General features: G+C 42.6%; 1 protein-coding gene and 2 long non-coding RNA genes across 3 annotated transcripts; 1 reads left to right on the top strand and 2 right to left on the bottom strand.

Moving 5' to 3' along the window:
- Window positions 1-6,256: 6,256 nt before the first annotated feature.
- On the bottom strand, window positions 6,257-6,732 carry LOC126618076 (uncharacterized). Its single transcript, XR_007621644.1, has 3 exons — window positions 6,603-6,732; window positions 6,463-6,560; window positions 6,257-6,377 (listed from the first exon to the last, which is right to left on the bottom strand). It is a non-coding gene; the product is annotated as an uncharacterized LOC126618076 (long non-coding RNA).
- Window positions 6,733-6,995: 263 nt separating this feature from the next.
- Window positions 6,996-7,623, bottom strand: LOC126618077 (uncharacterized). The gene is made up of 2 exons (XR_007621645.1): window positions 7,505-7,623; window positions 6,996-7,329 (listed from the first exon to the last, which is right to left on the bottom strand). It is a non-coding gene; the product is annotated as an uncharacterized LOC126618077 (long non-coding RNA).
- A 6,380-nt stretch (window positions 7,624-14,003) lies between these two features.
- LOC126619577 (transcription factor DIVARICATA-like) lies at window positions 14,004-16,572 on the top strand. The gene is made up of 2 exons (XM_050287985.1): window positions 14,004-15,313; window positions 15,783-16,572. Exons 1-2 carry the CDS (start codon window positions 14,889-14,891, stop codon window positions 16,279-16,281), a joined length of 924 nt encoding a protein of 307 aa, XP_050143942.1. The 5' UTR covers window positions 14,004-14,888; the 3' UTR covers window positions 16,282-16,572.
- The last annotated feature ends 1,954 nt before the right edge of the window (window positions 16,573-18,526 follow it).

The raw sequence follows: 18,526 nt of genomic DNA on the forward strand, positions 1-18,526 counted from the left end.
GAAGCGAAGGAAGCCACAGCACACAGAATGACACCCCCCTTGCACATAGTGCGAAACAACGAAAGAAGGAAGGAAAACGAGTTCTTCTTCAAGCTAAAGTCGATGAGTTGGAAGCTCAGAACAACAAGATAGCAATGAGGAATGAGGTCCTCCAGGAGCAATATGAGAAGCTCTTCGAGACACTCCACAAAGCTAGGCAAGCTCAGACACGCGAGCTTGTTGCCCCCGTGGGAGAGCTTGTTGCCCCCGTGGAAGTCAACCATCAACTGGGTGCCCTCCAACATGGAGGGTCACATGCATTCGACATAGATATCCCTGATAGGGAACAGATTACCCCTCGACTTGATAATCAACATGAGGCTTCTCTTAACCCAGTTGCTTCGACCCGAACCATGAGAAGTGGAGGGAGACACCTCTTTGCTGAAGGGGCAGAAGGATCGAAAGCCGTCTTTCGCGATTGTCGGGATTTCCTGAAGCAACGTCGAGAGAATTCCATCCATATAAGCTCAAAGATTAATGACCCAAGGATTTCTGAGAGACTCGGTCCCCTGCCACGGCCCAAGCCGGCCACCAATTTGGGGAATGGGCAACAAGTCCTAGAGAGACATGAGGGTACAGGGGACTCAGAGGTGTTCCGACAGACATACCCTGGAAGCCAGTACAGCGAGTCCAGGGAAAAATCACATGCCCTTGATCAAACCTTCCTAATTCCAATAGGAGATGGAGATTTACGAAAGAAAGCTCCAGTGACACATAACTCCGCTCAGGACCCCCTTGTCCTACAACTTCTTGAGGAAGTAAACAAGTTGAAGGCTGAACGTCAGGCTGAAATACCTGACTGGAACCAACCTAGGCCTGGCCCTCTTACAAGGAGGATCCTCAACACCCCCCTTCAAGCAAAGACAAAGCAAAAGCTTGGCTTGCAACTTTATACTGGAAAAGAGGACCCGATTGAGCACCTTAACCTCTTTGAGTCCACCATGGCATACCGGATGCACACCGACGAAGAGCGATGTCTTCTCTTCCCCTCCACCCTCTCTAGTGGAGCTCTAAATTGGTATTGTCGTCTTACACCTGAGACGGTAGACTCATTTGAGGAATTGAGGAAACTATTTGTTTCCCAACACATTTTCCAAACCGATCGCTTGCACTCTGCAGATGACTTGTACACTATCCGCCAGAAGCCAGACGAGTCATTACGTATGTATGCTGGCCGCTTCAGCCATGAATACTCCCGGTGTGCCGAGGCAGACGACAAGACTGCCCTCAAAGCCTTCACGGCAGGCCTACGTGATTGTTTCTTTAAATACATGATCAATGCCAATACTTGGAAGACTTACTCTGAGGTGATGGCGCAGGCTTATAACCATGCCTCCGCCGAGGCAAAGACATATCAGGAGAAACCCCCTACAACCATCCTTTATCAACAAGTGGGAGGTGGAAGCCAGACTCACCTAAATGAGAAGACCTCGACTTTCCAAACAGCAGTGGCACCTCCCCATGCCTTGCATAATGCTTCACCGAATCAACAGACATATCAATTTCAAGGCAAGAGGAAGGATTTCCATCCTCACCACTCTCCTTTCAGTAAAAAGAGTAAGGGACACTATCCCGATAACCAAGGGTATCGCCACAATAACGCTCGCCCCCAGGCAGTCAATGCAGTGGGTCAAACCCGCGTCAAGATACCCCCTACCCCAAGGTATGAGACATACACGCCCTTGAATGCCACATGCGCGGCCATTTACCCCAGCATAGCTCACCTGATACCAAAGCCAAAGCCGAGGCACCCAGATTACACGCCCCCGAATAACGCGGGCATGTTTTGTTGCTACCATGAGCATAACGGCCATGATAGCGAGAAATGTATCATCCTCCGTGATCGTATTGAAGCTTTGGCACGAGAAGGAAAAATTGATCAATTCCTCCTTCACCCTCAAAGGGATAACCGTAACCAACGCCAGGTGAATGTCATATATTCCATAAGCGGCGGCACACCCATATCTGAATCTTCCAATAGGGCCATGAAAAACAGTGAACGAATTCTGAGGCCTGGTCACCAAGTGTTTCACGTGGAAGACATCAGGGGAGGGAAGTATCAAAAGCCTAACTGGGATCCGATATGTTTCTACCCTGAGGAAGAAAGAGGCATCATCTACCCTCATAACGACCCATTGATCGTGGAGGCTCACATAGCCAACTTTGATGTTCGACGAATCCTCGTAGACACAGGGGCTTCGGTCAATATCATGTTTGCCGAAGCTTTCAGGGCACTCAGTGTAGCTGAACACTTGCTCGATCGCTCGATTTCTCCTCTGATAAGCTTCTCCGGTGATATCGTGCAACCCTTAGGGAGCATACATTTACCCTTTACTATTGGTACAGGCCCTTACACGGCTACCATTACCACTAACTTCCTAGTGGTTGACTGCCCAACGGCATACAATGTCATATTTGGGCGCACAGGCATCAATGATCTCAAGGCTATGGTATCCACGCATATGCTGTTGATGAAATTTCCAACCCCCCATGGCAACGGCTACATCAGAGGAGATCAGCTTAGTGCACGATCATGTTACAACACTTCAGTTAAGCAACAACACTTGCCCGGACCCAAGGAAACCCTGTCTGTACATGACCAAGTCACAAAGACCAGCCTAGATGAAGCGAACTTGGATCTTCCTGATAGCAACAATCAACCCGATGATCATCGAGATGACTCTTTCACCCAGCAAGCCCAACCTGCTGAAGAGTTGGAGAAGGTACCTATCTCAAGAGATTATCCAGATCGCATGGTGAAGATTGGCACCACATTGTCACCACCCCTTCGGTTAGCATTGATATCTTTTTTGAAAGAGAACACTGAAGTCTTCGCCTGGTCATACGAGGACATGCCAGGCATCTCTCCCGATGTCATCTGTCATCGTTTGAGTATTGACCCCAAGATCAAGCCGGTGAGACAGAAGCGAAGATCTTATGACGCTGAACGATACGAGGCAATGAAAGCAGAAGTTGAAAAACTCAAAGGCATAGGCTTTGTCCGCGAAGTCAATTACCCGACATGGGTAGCAAATGTGGTCCTTGTTAAGAAAAATCCGACCAAAGAAAGTCTTTTGCTTCAAAAGGTCTTGTGGAGAATGTGTGTTGACTACACCGACCTAAACAAAGGGTGTCCGAAAGATAGCTTCCCTCTTCCTCTTATTGACAGACTTATAGACTCTACGGCCGGGTGTGAACTCCTGAGCTTCATGGATGCTTACTCAGGATACAACCAAATCCTCATGAACCCTTCGGATCAAGAACACACAGCCTTCACTACCGACAGAGGACTATACTGCTATAAAGTCATGCCTTTCGGCCTAAAGAATGCAGGAGCGACTTATCAGAGACTAGTCAACTCAATGTTCGCCGAGCAGATTGGGAAGAGCATGGAAGTTTACGTTGATGATATGTTAGTCAAGAGCAAACATGCTGACCAACACATCACCAACCTATCTGAAACTTTCACTATTTTGAAGAGGTATCGAATGAGGTTAAACCCCAACAAATGTGCCTTCGGCGTAGGCTCTGGCAAATTCTTAGGTTTCATGATTAGCCAACGAGGCATTGAAGCTAATCCCGAGAAGATCAAAGCAATCCTCGACATGAAGGAACCGGTAACTTCAAAGGACATCCAGAGCCTTACTGGCAAGGTGGCAGCCTTAACCAGGTTCATTTCTAAGGCCACAGACAAATGTGCTCCCTTTTTTAAAGCACTTAAGGGAAGTAGGAAGTACATTACATGGACTGATGAATGTGCCGAGGCATTCAAAAACCTCAAGGAGTACATGAGTAAAGCTCATCTACTCTCCAAGCCCGAGGTAGGAGACATTCTCATTATCTACCTATCGGTATCAGCTTCAGCCGTAAGTTCCGTTCTCATTCGAAAGGATGGGAATATTGAGCGACCTGTCTACTACGCTAGCAAAGCCTTACAAGATGCGGAGACACGGTACTCTAACATTGAGAAATTGGCTCTGGCATTGGTTATGTCTGCTCGAAAACTCCGCCCTTACTTCCAAGCGCACTCCATCACCGTGCTTACCAATTATCCTCTTCGACAGATACTCCAAAGTCCTGACACTTCAGGGCGAATGATCAAATGGGCAATAGCGTTGGGTGAGTTTGACATCTCCTACCAACCAAAGCCAGCTGAGAAGGGCCAAGCAGTGGCAGACTTCATTGCCGACTTCACATATCCGGTTGACATTGCTTCTACACCTGAAGCAGTGGCTTCATTACCCCCGGAAGCTCAGAAGATAGAACCAACAACCCCAGCATGGAGTCTGTATGTTGATGGCTCATCCAACCAACAGGGCTGTGGAGCGGGACTAGTCTTGACTACGCCCGACAAAGTAGCAATGGAGTATGCTCTTCGTTTCAAATTCAAGGCATCAAACAATGAGGCCGAGTATGAAGCCCTTCTAGCAGGATTACGTTTGGCCAAACACCTCGGGGTTAAACAAATTGATATTTTCAGTGACTCCCAATTAGTGGTCAACCAGGTTACCAACAACTTTGATGCTAAGGACAGCTCCATGGCAGCATATCTTGCGCAAACACAACTTTTGCTCAAGCACTTCCACTACCAGATCACCCAAGTTCCTCGAGCGGCAAACAGTCATGCAGACGCCCTGGCTCGCCTCGCTTCGGCTGTGGAAGACAAGATTGGAAGAAAAATTCATGTCGAACTGTTGGCAACACCAAGCACCATGGCCGCAGAAGTATGCAACTTACAACAGGGGGATAGTTGGATCACCCCGATCTATAATTTCCTTGCTCATGGCACCCTCCCAAATGATAAAGTCCAGGCTAAGCAAATTCGATACAAGTCTACCCGCTACCTGATCATCAATGATCAACTCTATAAGCGAGGTTTTAGCCTGCCATACTTAAGGTGTCTTACGCCTGCCGAGGCGGAAATCGTCCTTCGGGAAATACATGAGGGAGTCTGTGGAGATCATGCTGGATCTCGGTCCCTAGCACACAAGACTTTTCGCCAAGGATATTACTGGCCAACACTCCACCAGGATGCCATCAAAGTATCCCGCTCATGTGACAAATGTCAACGATATGCGGCTATTCCTCATTCCCCTCCAGAGCCTCTTACTCCTATGATCAGCCCTTGGCCCTTCGCCCAGTGGGGACTTGATTTGATCGGCCCAATGCCGGCAGGGAAGGGCAAAGTCTGTTACGCAGTCGTTGCAGTGGACTACTTCACAAAGTGGGCCGAAGTAGAACCCTTGGCAACCATTACTGAGGCAAAGATAGAAGACTTCGTGTGGAAGAACATCCTTTGTAGATTCGGCATTCCCAATGCGATAGTCACTGACAATGGGCGACAGTTCGACAACAAGAAGTTCAGGTTGTTCTGCTCTAAGTTCAACATCAACTTATGCTTTGCCTCTCCAGCTCATCCCCAGTCTAATGGACAAGTTGAGGCCATCAACAAAATAATCAAGCGCACTTTGAAAACCAGCTTGGACAAAGCTAAAGGCTGTTGGCCAGAATTTGTACCCCAAGTTCTTTGGTCATATCGCACTTCATATCGGACTTCAACAGGAGAAACTCCATTCTCACTTGCCTTTGGCACAGAGGCGGTTGTCCCTGTTGAGCTCGAGCAAGCAACATTCCGAGTCCAGAACTACATTCAAAGTGAAAATGACAAACAACTCACCCTCAACTTGGATTTAGTCGAGGAACACAGAAACCAAGCTCACTTGAGGAATGTCGCCTACAAGCAGCGCATCTCCAACTATTATGACTCTAGGGTCAAGCCTCGTTCTTTCAAAATAGAAGACTGGGTCTTAAAGAAAAGATTACTCTGCGACAGAGTCCCGAGTGAAGGCACACTTAGTCCAAACTGGGATGGACCGTATGAAGTCATTGGCATCAGTCGCCCTGGCTCTTACACACTTAGAAGCTCCGATGGCAAGACCCTTGGCCATCCATGGAACGCTGATCACTTGAAGTACTACTACAAATAGACTCACGATGTACAAGTGTTGAGCTATAGCCGTTTGGCATCCTATGTAATGAAGGCCATTTGGCAATGAATTCAATAAAGAGGTAATTTAGCCAACTCAGCCCTCACTCTTTTACATTCATAGCAAGCGATGCCGGAACCCTTCTCAATCAGAAAGCAATCCGTCTTCCACAGTCACTACAAAACAAGCAAATGAAGACCGTGTCAAGCGCCAAAAAAAAAAAAAAAAAAAAAAAAAAAAAAAACAGCTTCATCCAAAAAGCTTCACCCGAAAAGCTTCACCTCCAAAGCTTCACCTAAAAAGCTTCACCCGAAAAGCTTCACCTCCAAAGCTTCACCCACAAAGCTTCACCTAAAAAGCTTCACCCAAAAAGCTTCACCTAAAAAATCTTCACCTAGAAAGCTCCCTCTACATACTTTCACCATCAAAGCTTCACCCACAAAGCTTCACCCACAAAGCTTCACCTAAAAAGCTTCACCCAAAAAGCTTCACCATCAAAGCTTCACCTAAAAAGCTTCACCCAAAAAGCTTCACCTAAAAAGCTTCACCCAAAAAGCTTCACCATCAAAGCTTCACCTAAAAAGCTTCACCCAAAAAGCTTCACCCGAAAAGCTTCACCTAAAAAGCTTCACCCAAAAAGCTTCACCCGAAAAGCTTCACCTAAAAAGCTTCACCCACAAAGCTTCACCTAAAAAGCTTCACCCAACAAGCTTCACCCGAAAAGCTTCACCCGAAAAGCTTCACCTCCAAAGCTTCACCCACAAAGCTTCACCTACAAAGCTTCAACACAAAACCTTGCTCCAAATAAACAAATTTTGTTCACAAAACCCAAGATGCCCTTGAACTTGTACAAAAACACTTGGGTAAACATAAACATTTTTTGTTTTACACCCACAAGGGCCCAAAATTTTCCTTCTTATTTATTCACTTATATATGTTCTCAAACATATTATAATAGATCCAACCACAAGCCAAAGTCCCAAATTTCATAATGGACAAAAGTACAAGCAATTCATCAATAATGAAGGTGCTACAAAAATTGGAATCTGCCCCAAAATAGAAATCCAACCCAGGAGACTTTTTCTCTCTCTCCCTCTTCCGCCTCCTTTCATCTATCAAATTTCTGCAACCTCTGCTCTTCTCCAATGGAGCTGAATTTTGGACACCCTATAGTTCTTGAGCATATGAACAACTTTCAAGAAGGAACCATTTCTGTTTGAGCGACGGAAATTAAAGTGTTGAAGCTCCAAACATGATAGTCGGCTTCTTGCAGATTTCGAAGCTGTTGTGATGTTTCGAAGATCTGGAAATATTTAACCGTTAGTTCATCCTGAATTTTTGATATGTTATGAAAGAGTCGATGAGGAACAACTTCAATGAAGAAAGCATACCGATCTGAACAAGAGAAAATGGAGTTTCGAAGCTCACAACAAATCTGACGGGTTGACAGACAAATAATAACCAGTCATTCATCATACCTGAATTTCTTGAGTTATACAGCTCCGAGGGATCTCAAATTTGGATATGTTGTAGTTCACAAGCTGAGGAACAACTTCAATGAAGAAAGCATACCGATCTGAACAAGAGAAAATGGAGTTTCGAAGCTCACAACAAATCTGACGGGTTGACAGAAAAATAATAACCAGTCATTCATCATACCTGAGTTTCTTGAGTTATACAGCTCCGAGGGATCTCAAATTTGGATATGTTGTAGTTCACAAGCTGAGGAACAACTTCAATGAAGAAAGCATACCGATCTGAACAAGAGAAAATGGAGTTTCGAAGCTCACAACAAATCTGACGGGTTGACAGAAAAATAATAACCAGTCATTCATCATACCTGAGTTTCTTGAGTTATACAGCTCCGAGGGATCTCAAATTAGGATATGTTGTAGTTCACAAGCTGAGGAACAACTTCAATGAAGAAAGCATGCTGATCTGAGCAAGAGAAAATAGAGTTTCAAAGCTCACAACAAATCTGACGGGTTGACAGACAAATGATAAACAGTCACTCATCATACCTGGATTTCTGGAGTTGTACTGCTCCGATGGCTCTCCAATTTGGATATGTTGTAGTTAAGGAATTAACGAACAACTTTCATGAAGACAACTTTGTGATTCGACCTACAGATGATGGTGTTATGTTGAAAAACAATTCCGGTTGTTAGGGGAAATGAAAAACAATTCCACCAAAGAAACATCATTATGATGTTTCATCATTATGGTGTTTTCATCATTATGATGCTTTCATCATTGTGATGCTTCCATCATTGTGATGCTTCCATTATGATGTTAATGCACCAACGGTTACACCTTCTGCAATTCCACTTATTCGGGCCTAGCAACCTTCATAAACAAAATCTATGAAGAAAAAGTCCGGGGCTACCACTTAGAAAACAAAAGAATGAAGTTTTGGTACTTACGACATGGACTATTAGCAAGACACCTCATTCGTCAACTCCCTCGACTAGAGACTTGGGGGACTCCCACCATATGCTACTACGCCTTGGTACTCAAAAGTTCGTGACTACTCAGTGACTTGGATTTTTCAAGTCTCCAACCGAGAAGTTTTCCTCACTCGGGAAATTAAGGGAACACTACCTCAAACTACATGCTTCACTCACAAAGCTTCAACAATACAGGTTTCAACAAAAGCAAAAATTCAAAGAACTTTATGAAGAAGGCTTTGGTGTATTTAACACAATATGTTGAAATGAAGCAAAGCTTATTTATTAATATTTTCGATAAGCCACAAATATGTACATATACATGAGTCAAAATAAACAAACAAAAGGGAGCATTCACAAAGGTTGCTTAGGGGAAGTCTCAGCAGTCGGTAGAGCCCCAGAAAGAGAAAGCACCGGAGGGTGGTTATCCGGAGCCTCAGTACTTGACAAAACCCCAGAAGGAGGAGGCATTGGAGGTTCATCATTTGAAGCTTCATTACCAGGTACAGCCCCAGAGGACGAAGGCAATAAATGCCTTTGGAACAAACCCACAAACCGCTGATGATCAAGTAAAACCTTACCATCAGATTCCTTCATCTGGTCAAGCTTCCTCTTCATGTTTGTAGCATAGTCATGGGCGAGCCGGTGCAACTGCTTATTCTCATGCTTGAGCCCTCTAATCTCCTGTTTGAGACTCATCACTTCAGCAGCCAATGATTCAACTTGGCGGGTTCTAGCAAATAGGCGTTGGGCCATATTAGACACAGAACCTGCACACTGAACACTAAGAGCCAGAGAGTCCTTAACAGCCAACTCATCAGACCGTTTGGAAAGTAGTCTATTATCTTTGGGAGTGAGAAGGTTCCTGGCCACCACTGCAGCGGTCATATCATTCTTCATCACAGAATCCCCAACGGTAAGATGACCAGTAGGGGATATGAAGGATGGGCGCCATATGTTGTCTGGAGAAGGCGTGGCTGTCTCTTCTCCAAGGTTCAAGTCAAAACGACGGTCGGAGGGTCCAGACATTTTCAAATGTGTTGAAGAAGGAAGAGGTCAGACAAATCAAGATCTTAGAAGTGCAAGAAATGAGCTTCTACTGGTAGAGATTCAAGTGTGCTGTGGAACTTAATGCCAGCCTCTATAAAAATCTGCACTCGACGGAGCTTCAGAAATCGAAGAGGCGTTTGCTTTCTCAAAAGCTGGGCTGCTCAGAGACCACGAGGGCCGATCTCAGAAATCGAAGAGGCGTTTGCTTTCTCAAAAGCTGGGCTGCTCAGAGACCACGAGGGCCGATCTCAGAAATCGAAGAGGCGTTTGCTTTCTCAAAAGCTGGGCTGCTCAGAGACCACGAGGGCCGATCTCAGAAATCGAAGAAGCACCTGCTTTTTCAGCCTCGTCAGCACCTGTCACATGCACACTCAGCTTTGCGGAAATTACGGGCAATCTGTCGAAGATTTCTGGTGAAGTAGAAAGCACGTGAATCTTACTGTTCAATCACCGCTCTCCATATGCACCATCAACTCCTCGGGTACCACATATAACTTTGTCAAAGATCTCTGACAAAGTTTAGGCACGAGAATTTCGAAGTTCCAGCTACCCTACTATTACCCATAAGGGTAAAGGAACAACACCACTGCTTGACAACTGGAAAGTCCCTATGTGTGTCGACCTCCGGGTTTTACGGCAAGACAGGTTGGCAAGAACGTCCAACCTTTACTCACATTCGAGAAAAGACTCCCAACATAATTACTTTCTAAAAAACCGGAGTAGCACCGCTTTCCGAATCTCGAGAGTCAGATCCTCGACGGGATTGCTTGTTCGAAAACCGAAGAGGCACAACTCTCAGAACTTCGAGAGCCAGATTTCCTTAGATAAAGCTTGTCTGTAATCTTCACACGTAACATCAGCTTTCCAGATACCACATACCACTTTTTCAAAGTGCTCTGACAAAATTAAAACACGTGAAGCTGGCAGCTCCCACTACATTGCTGTGACCAAGAAGGGTAAAGGAATAGCATTACTACTTGTTATTGGGAAATCCCTATATACATTGACCTCCCTCCTCAACGGACAGGTAAACCTGCAAAAATGCTCAACCCTTTCTCGCATTCGAAAAGGCACCCTCAACATAACCTCTCGAAATACTCAGCTTTATTTCCCCCCGATAATACCTCAGCAAATAAGCCACACCAAGAACAAGAGTATCTCATATCATCAGGGTCGAAAGCAAGAGTATCTCATATCATGCTTTCTCCCTATCTTTGTCTTTGTCCTTGTCCACACCTGCAGGACAAGGAGAAAGAGAGCAGTCAGTCGGAACCTGAAATCAAACCTCCAATTTGGAACTGACTGCCTGGAGCCTTTGCCTGGTTGCTTACTTAGCATTGCTCTCGAGTACTCATCCTCAACTGCTGTCAAGGTCACGAATTCCACCGGCAAATACCTCATGACAATTGATCAGATATTGGCTTTTTACACTGAAGCTGCCAAGCGTGGATGAGTCACTATGAAGGAATGTTCTGAAGGACCATTTAAATGCAAAGGTTGCACACCACTTCTGCCATGCAAAAGATTGAAGCAGAAGGTTCAACGGTGAGCTGAAACAGATCACTACAGCACGACACCTTTCCATACCACATTCATTATTCCGTCAACAGCAAAAGTATCCCATATCATCAAGGTCGAACGTACTCTAGATTTGATGGACTTGTTTTGACCCTCAAATTTTTGAGTCGGCCTTATACTCTGAAGGGCACCAGAAAACCCTCCAGCACAGTTCAAGAATAAGCCTGTGGAAAGTTACTTCTTCAAAAGCAAAAGTATCTCATATCATCTCTTATCCATTTGCTTCTCCTTATCCTGGCAGTTGAATGAGAGACAAGGAGAAGGAGAACAATCAACCGGAAGCCGAAGTCAAACCTTTGATCCTGGGTTGCTTACTTGGAAGTTTGACTGCTTACCTTGTCTGTCACCTCTTTCGGCAGATCTCCTAGCTCGGCGACTTGGGGGACTCCTACTATAGGGTTTGTATCACACTTGACTAAGCCCGAAACTACAACTAAGCTTCATCCAAAATTGATACATTACCTTGTGCGTCAACATCAGCTAAATACACCATTCCCGGATGGAGGAAAGGTACTTCCAGAGAAGGGCAGATGAAGATCAGACCACACTTCGGTACTTAGAAGTTTCGTGATTACTCAAGGGATTGGATCTTGCAAGTCCCCAACCGAGGAGTTTCCCTCACTCGGGAACTTAGGGGAGCACTGTTTGTACCATACTTGACCAATCCCGAAACTACCGAGCACCGGCCAACACTATACTGTCAAGGACCCAGAAGAGTTCCCCTCCGACCAGGAGGCCAATCACTACTCGACACGTGTCAAGATTAGAAGCCAATCAGAGCGCAGCACGTGTCGACATCAAGAACCAATCATAACATGACACATGTCAATGTGACAAAGCTACAAGTTTTTCTATAAATAGGGGTCATTCCCCCACAATATGGCCTAATGCCATTTTGTGTTAAATCATTCACAAGAACTCACTAAATTGAGAGCTTGATCCTTTGTACTTGTGTAAGCCCTTCACTACTAATAAGAACTCCTCTACTCCGTGGACGTAGCCAATCTGGGTGAACCACGTACATCCTGTGTTTGCTTCTCTGTCTCTATTCATTTACGTACTTATCCTCACTAGTGACTGAAGCAACCAAGCAACCAAGCGAAGGTCACAAAACCTGACACTTTCTGTTGTACCAAAGTCCTCGCTGATTTTGTGCATCAACAAGCTTCAACCATTCAAGCTATGTAAACAAAGGAAAAGGTTTCAACCACATTTTCTTTTCTCACCAAAAAGAAAGAAGGAATTGGGCTTAAGAAAAATATATATATACTTGGGCTACATTCAAAAAATATAAAATAAAATAAAACAAAAACAAAAGAAGAAAATGAGGAGAGAATTTTTGAAGTCTTTTTTTCTAATGACTCAAGAATATCAAGTCACCGCCTTCGGCTATCCTCTTTGCTTGGAAACTTGGGAGACTCCCACTATATGCTACTACACTTCGGTATTCAGAAGTTTCGTGATTACTTAGTGACTTGGATTTTTCAAATCCCCAACCGAAAAGCTTTCCTCACGCAGGAACTTAGGGGAGCACTGTTGTACCATACTTGACCAATCCCGAAACTACCAAGCACCAATCAACTTCATACCTTCGAGGATCCACTGAGGGGTTCATGTTGAGGCACCCATGTTGAAGCACAAGAGTTTCCCTCCAACCAGGAGGCCAATTACAGCATGACACATGTTAACGTCAGAATAAAGCTCATAGAGTCCCACATCGACCGCAGACAAAAGCTGAAGACTCTCCTCAACTATAAAAGAAGATCATTCTCCTACAATGAATCCCTAATGTCATTATTGTACTTAAACTAGTCATTAGAACTCCCTAATGATGATTATGCTTGAATCTATGAATTTGTGTAAACCCTTCACTATTAATAAGAACTCCTTTACTCTGTGGACGTAGCCAAATTTAGGATGAACCACGTACATCTTGTGTTTGCTTCCCTATCTCTATCTATTTACATATTTATCCTCACTAGTGACCGGAACAACCGAGCAAATGTTACAAACTTGACATTTTACGTTGTTCCAAAATCTTCACTGATTTTATGCATCAACAAATATACAACAATATTATGTTGTGATGTCAACGTGAGAATGTGACTTTGCATGAAATAGTGATTAGAATAAGTTCTTTATTTTTGTCTCATTTGAGATCTGAAGTAAAATTCGAAATCATACTGACCCGTTAACACATTCTACCTCCTTACTTAAGCTAATTTTATGAAGTTTTTATGTTCAGAAGACTTCAAAATATGATTAGAAATATTCGTTACCTTATACCGCAGACACATTGTATGTTGAGTTACCATACGTACATTTTATAAAGAAATTAAACATGATTGGTTCTTCATTGTTTACAAATCCAAAAGATGCATAGGCTTCAACTTCATGCACTAATGAAATTTGAAAGTGTTTAAAGATTATTTAAACGATGAAAATGAGTAAAACAGGTACACGCTTAACATTTATTCTAATATTTTTCTAATACGTACGAATATACGGCATTATATATGCAAGTGCACGTCAACCGACAGTTATTTACGACTTTCAACACACTTAATTAATGACGGTTTTCACACGAATTAATAATTAATAATCCCTTGGTCGTGTGTGTAGGATTGTCCTTAGCAACCTAATTGAATCTGTAATACTAAGATGTGGCAAAAATTCAAAAAATATAATATAAAGTATCTGGGATATTTTACTGGAAAAAAAATATAGTTTGGTCTGCTTCTGTGCGCAATTACCAAAAGGCCCACATGCGCATTCTGTCACCAATCACTGAATCACAGGCTGTCCATTTCAAAGTCTCAACATTTTAGTTCGGTTGGGCATCTCTCCTCTCTCTCTACTCTCTTCCCTTCTCTCTCTACTCGCTGCCCCACAAACCCCATTCCCAGCAATCACAACTCAACAACTTTGACTTCTCCTTCTCTCTCTCCCCTCTCTTCCTTTCTCTCTCTAATCGCTGCGCCCACAAACCTCATACCCACCAATCACAACTCTACAACTTTGACCTCTCTCTCTCTCTCTCTCTCTACTCTCTTTTCTTTCTCTCTCTGCTCGCTGCGCTCATAAACCCCATAGCCACCAATCACAACTCAACAACTCTTCTCTCTCTCTCTCATTTGTTCCTGTTCCATAGATCCCTCTGTCTCACAATCCCTCCTCTGCATTCACTCGTTTCACGCTCTTCACCTTTCTCTCTGTCTTTAACTCCAAACCCCACAAACCCAGCAAAAACCCGGCAAAAGAAAACATCCCACTTTCTCCTCTTCAGGTCAGCCCTGTAAAATCCCTCTCCTTTTTCTCACTTTCCTTAATTGGGTTCTTGTTTTCCTTTCTGGGTTTCGTCATAATCTTCCAAAGTTTCCATATCACTGTGCAAGCTTCAATCTTTCATGAAAACTTGATCCGGGTTTTGGTGTTTTTGTGATGTATTTGTGTTTTTGAATCGGATTCTAGGGTTTATCTTTGGCAATCCAAGATCTAATATTTTCGAATTTGCTTGTTGGATCACCTTCGGGTTTGGAAAGGTTGGGCATTTTTCAGATTCCACAACACGTGCTTGCATAAAATCCCCACTGAGATTCCTTCCCAAATGCCACTCCTTGATTAATGCCTCTGTGGTCACAAAGACTTCCACTTTTCTGCATTTCCTATCTGGGTTTTCTCTCTCTTTGAACTTTCAAAGAGAGGAGAGAGAGAAACAGACGTATTGGCATACTTGTTATGTGATTAATTGGTGCCCAGATTGAGCAAACTATCTTAAAAAAAAACCATGTTCAGAGGAATGGAAATTCCATCTCCAACCTCCTATCTGCAGAACTCCAATTGGTTGTTTGAAGAAAGCACGGGAGCCGAATGGACTGTGGAAGAGAACAAGCTATTTGAAAATGCTCTCGCTTTATACGATAAGGATACACCCGATCGATGGCTCAGGGTGGCGGCTATGATCCCTGGAAAGACTGTTGGAGATGTGATCAAACAGTACAAGGAATTAGAAGAAGATGTTAGTGATATCGAAGCTGGGCTTATCCCAATTCCTGGTTACACCAGTAACAATTTCACAATGGAGTGGGTTAACAATCAGGGCTTTGATGGATTGGAGCAGTTTTACAGTGTTGGTGGAAAGCGAAGCTCCTCGACTAGGCCCGCAGATCAGGAGAGGAAGAAAGGGGTGCCATGGACAGAAGAAGAGCACAGGTACACTTACATTCATATTGAATGGTTATACATTTATTCGTCCTGGTATTTTGTTGAGTGTGAATCCCATGTCTGAGAATTAAAGCCTTTCATAAGAGTTTACTCTCGTAACAATACTTGGCAACAAGGGATGTCTTAAAAGAAACTACTTGAAACCAATTAAAGCTTAGAAGATATATACATGGTACAGTTAAAAATCCAGTTGACTAAGTTAATGGTATATAGAGCTTTTTAAGCTTAGATCATGATATGTTTTAGCAGTGAATAAATCTGGTTAATTAGGTTTAAAATCCAGTTGAACTAAGTCTGTTTGATCTGTTAAATTAGGTTTAATTCGTACAATTTAATATACACATGAACAGTGAAAAATCTGTTTAAAAATTGGCTTACTATAAAAGTGCTTTTGGATTTGCTTCGTAGTGGTGTTCTGCTGCAGCTTTTAATGTTGGTGCTTCTGTGAAAATTGTAGGCAATTTCTGATGGGCCTTAAAAAGTATGGAAAAGGTGACTGGAGAAACATCTCTCGAAATTTTGTGATCACAAGGACGCCCACTCAGGTTGCTAGTCATGCACAAAAATACTTTATCAGGCAACTCACAGGAGGGAAGGACAAGAGAAGATCTAGCATCCATGACATCACAACCGTCAATCTTCCTGATGTGAAACCCGCCTCACCAGACAGTACTTCTAAAAGCCCACCATCATCGGATCTCTCCTCAACCCTGGTGCAGCAGCCACACCAGCACCAGAAGTTGGCCAGCGTGAGCATTGACTGGAAATCGCCCGATGAGGGACAGCAAATGGTTTTCGGTTCTGCAAATGGGAACAACTTCATGGGACCGTTTTGTGGGATGTCTTCACATGTACCTAAGCTTGAGGAGCAAAATTTTCTGAGTGGCAATCTTCATGGATCGCAGTTGGGACATTACAACGCCTGTTTTGAGATGCAATCAATGCGATATCAGTGAACGTGTGCATTAGTTCGATGTTTTTGGAGCGAGAAGAGAGTGTACTATTTGACCTATGGTGAACAAAAGTCGATGAGGACTGAGAGTAGTTAGTCCCCAGGTTCTTGGACTCTACAAAAAGATCAGTTAGTTCATCTTGTGATTTAATATTCGAATTCTGAAAGTATTGATCCAAAAAAGGGAACTTATTTACATGAAGCTTTGAGCTCTATGATCACTCGTGATGTTCTGGTTGTGTGCTTGAGGAGTTTGAGTAAATAGTCAGAAATGAGATTAATTTGGGATTGAAAATTTGCATGTGTTTATAAAGTATAATTTCTTTAAAAGTTATTCGATGGTACATAAAATTAAGTGATCAATCTCCCATCTACTTTTAAGTTTTTTTTGTACAGTTAAACCATCATGCAGAAATCAAAATCCAAAAGTCTTGGAATGGGTAGATTCTTGCATGAAACTGATAATTTTATTTTTCATTAGTATTTCGCTCGTTACATGATTTATATAAAAGCATGCATAATTTTGTTTAAGCGTGACTCTAGATACAAAAAACACACACCAACCTCCCCTAATTTATCATGTTAATCATGGCACACTTTTGGTCTCACTCCCTCGCATAAAAAAGGATTGCGAGTGCTGCACAGAAAACCCTCTCCTCTTTTTTTTTCTTCCAAAAAATTTTTCGCTCATCAAACTAGGTCATTGCACGAAACGAGCTTACCATAAGTTTATTCACCAATAAAAAAAATTAATGTCATATGGTTATATCATATATCTCTGGTTAAAGATTAACTCAATATACAAGGCATCCAATGGTACTCACAATGGATTTTTTTTTTTTTTTTTTTGGGTTTCTGAAGATCATGCCATTCTTAACGTAGCTCTCACTTGTACAAAGACAGCAGGATATCACGCCATCTGTAATGTTATTAATATCACACAACGTCATTAGTATCTCTTTCGTCACGTAAGTACTAAAATAATTTCAATGCGTACGCATGGTTTTACACAATCCATGTCTTCAGATGCTTCAGTCCAACTGTCCAATGGATTACTGCAGGTGACAAATATAATTGGATCTCTTCATCCCTTACTTGTCTAGGGAAAATAGTATTTTATATAATGCATCTGACTTCCCTTAATTGGATCGAATCTCGACTCTAAGCTAATACCAAGAGCCACTAATTCAAGCATCTCATGCTTCAGTATGCCCTCCTCTCTTTCGTCACTTCTTGTGGATGACTCTAGCCAACTACTTTTTGTTCTCATATACTTGACATTGTATTCATTTGGTCACACTTGGAACGATTTTATCTCTTAACTTATTATAACCTTAACTCATTTCTTCTTTACATTTCTTCATTTTGATAAACTCAAAAGTTAATTTATATAATCAAGGCGATGTCAGGAATTAAAGTAAAAGGAAGGGAACCCCAAAAAATTCAAGCTCTTTTTAAGAGACAAATCAAGCTACTCTTAATTTTAAATCTCAAACTATCTTTTTCTTTACCTGTTTTAAGTAATCGAATACTCATGCATATTAAAGGAAATATATACAACTCAAAAGGGAATTTAGCCACGAGGAGTGGAGAGAAAAAAGCAAACAGAAAAGGGGCACTTAGATTAAGGGGAATTTTTTAATAATTTTTTAATATCTAGTGGTTAAAATCTTTTATTCTGCACATAAAATTCTGAGTTCATGCCTCCTCTCCTAGTAGCCCTTGTATAAAAGAATATATATCAAACTAACAAGGCTCCTCATAATCCAAGGAAAAGTAGATCCTCCAAGATAATCCAATAGTAATACCAATCTAGTGAATAATTCTCTGTGTGTTTTCAACAAAGAGCCGTACACAAGAAAAAAAAAATGAAACCGTACAAACTTCCCTCCCTCCCTCAAAAGCTGGTATCTGCAGAGCCTTGGATTTTGGTTGACCTGCCAATTGTAATCAACAAAGGGAATCATGGTTTAATGATTCTTAAGTGCACTATGCCACATAAAGCTAAACTTCAAAAAGTCCCCCATAATCCTAATCTTATGTTATTTCATGGTACATTTAAGCAATTATGTGTCAACTAATCACTCTTTATGTCAATTTTCTGCATTTTATCATTTTTATTTGGACCTCAACATATGGGGGAGCTTTGGATTCTTTGAGAAAAATATCTTCTTGGCCTTTTATTATGCGTGAAAGCACTTTGATGACAAAAAGTACCTCTTGCTAGTCAATTTGCAATGTGGATGGAG

This window comes from Malus sylvestris, chromosome 4 (genome assembly GCF_916048215.2).
Source record: "Malus sylvestris chromosome 4, drMalSylv7.2, whole genome shotgun sequence".
Taxonomy (NCBI): Eukaryota; Viridiplantae; Streptophyta; class Magnoliopsida; order Rosales; family Rosaceae; genus Malus; species Malus sylvestris.

Coding starts and splice junctions, on each gene's coding strand:
- LOC126619577 (XM_050287985.1), top strand. CDS start 14,889: ATGTTCAGAGGAATGGAAATTCCATCTCCAACCTCCTATCTGCAGAAC. Junction 15,314..15,782: donor TGGACAGAAGAAGAGCACAG/GTACACTTACAT, acceptor TGAAAATTGTAG/GCAATTTCTGATGGGCCTTA.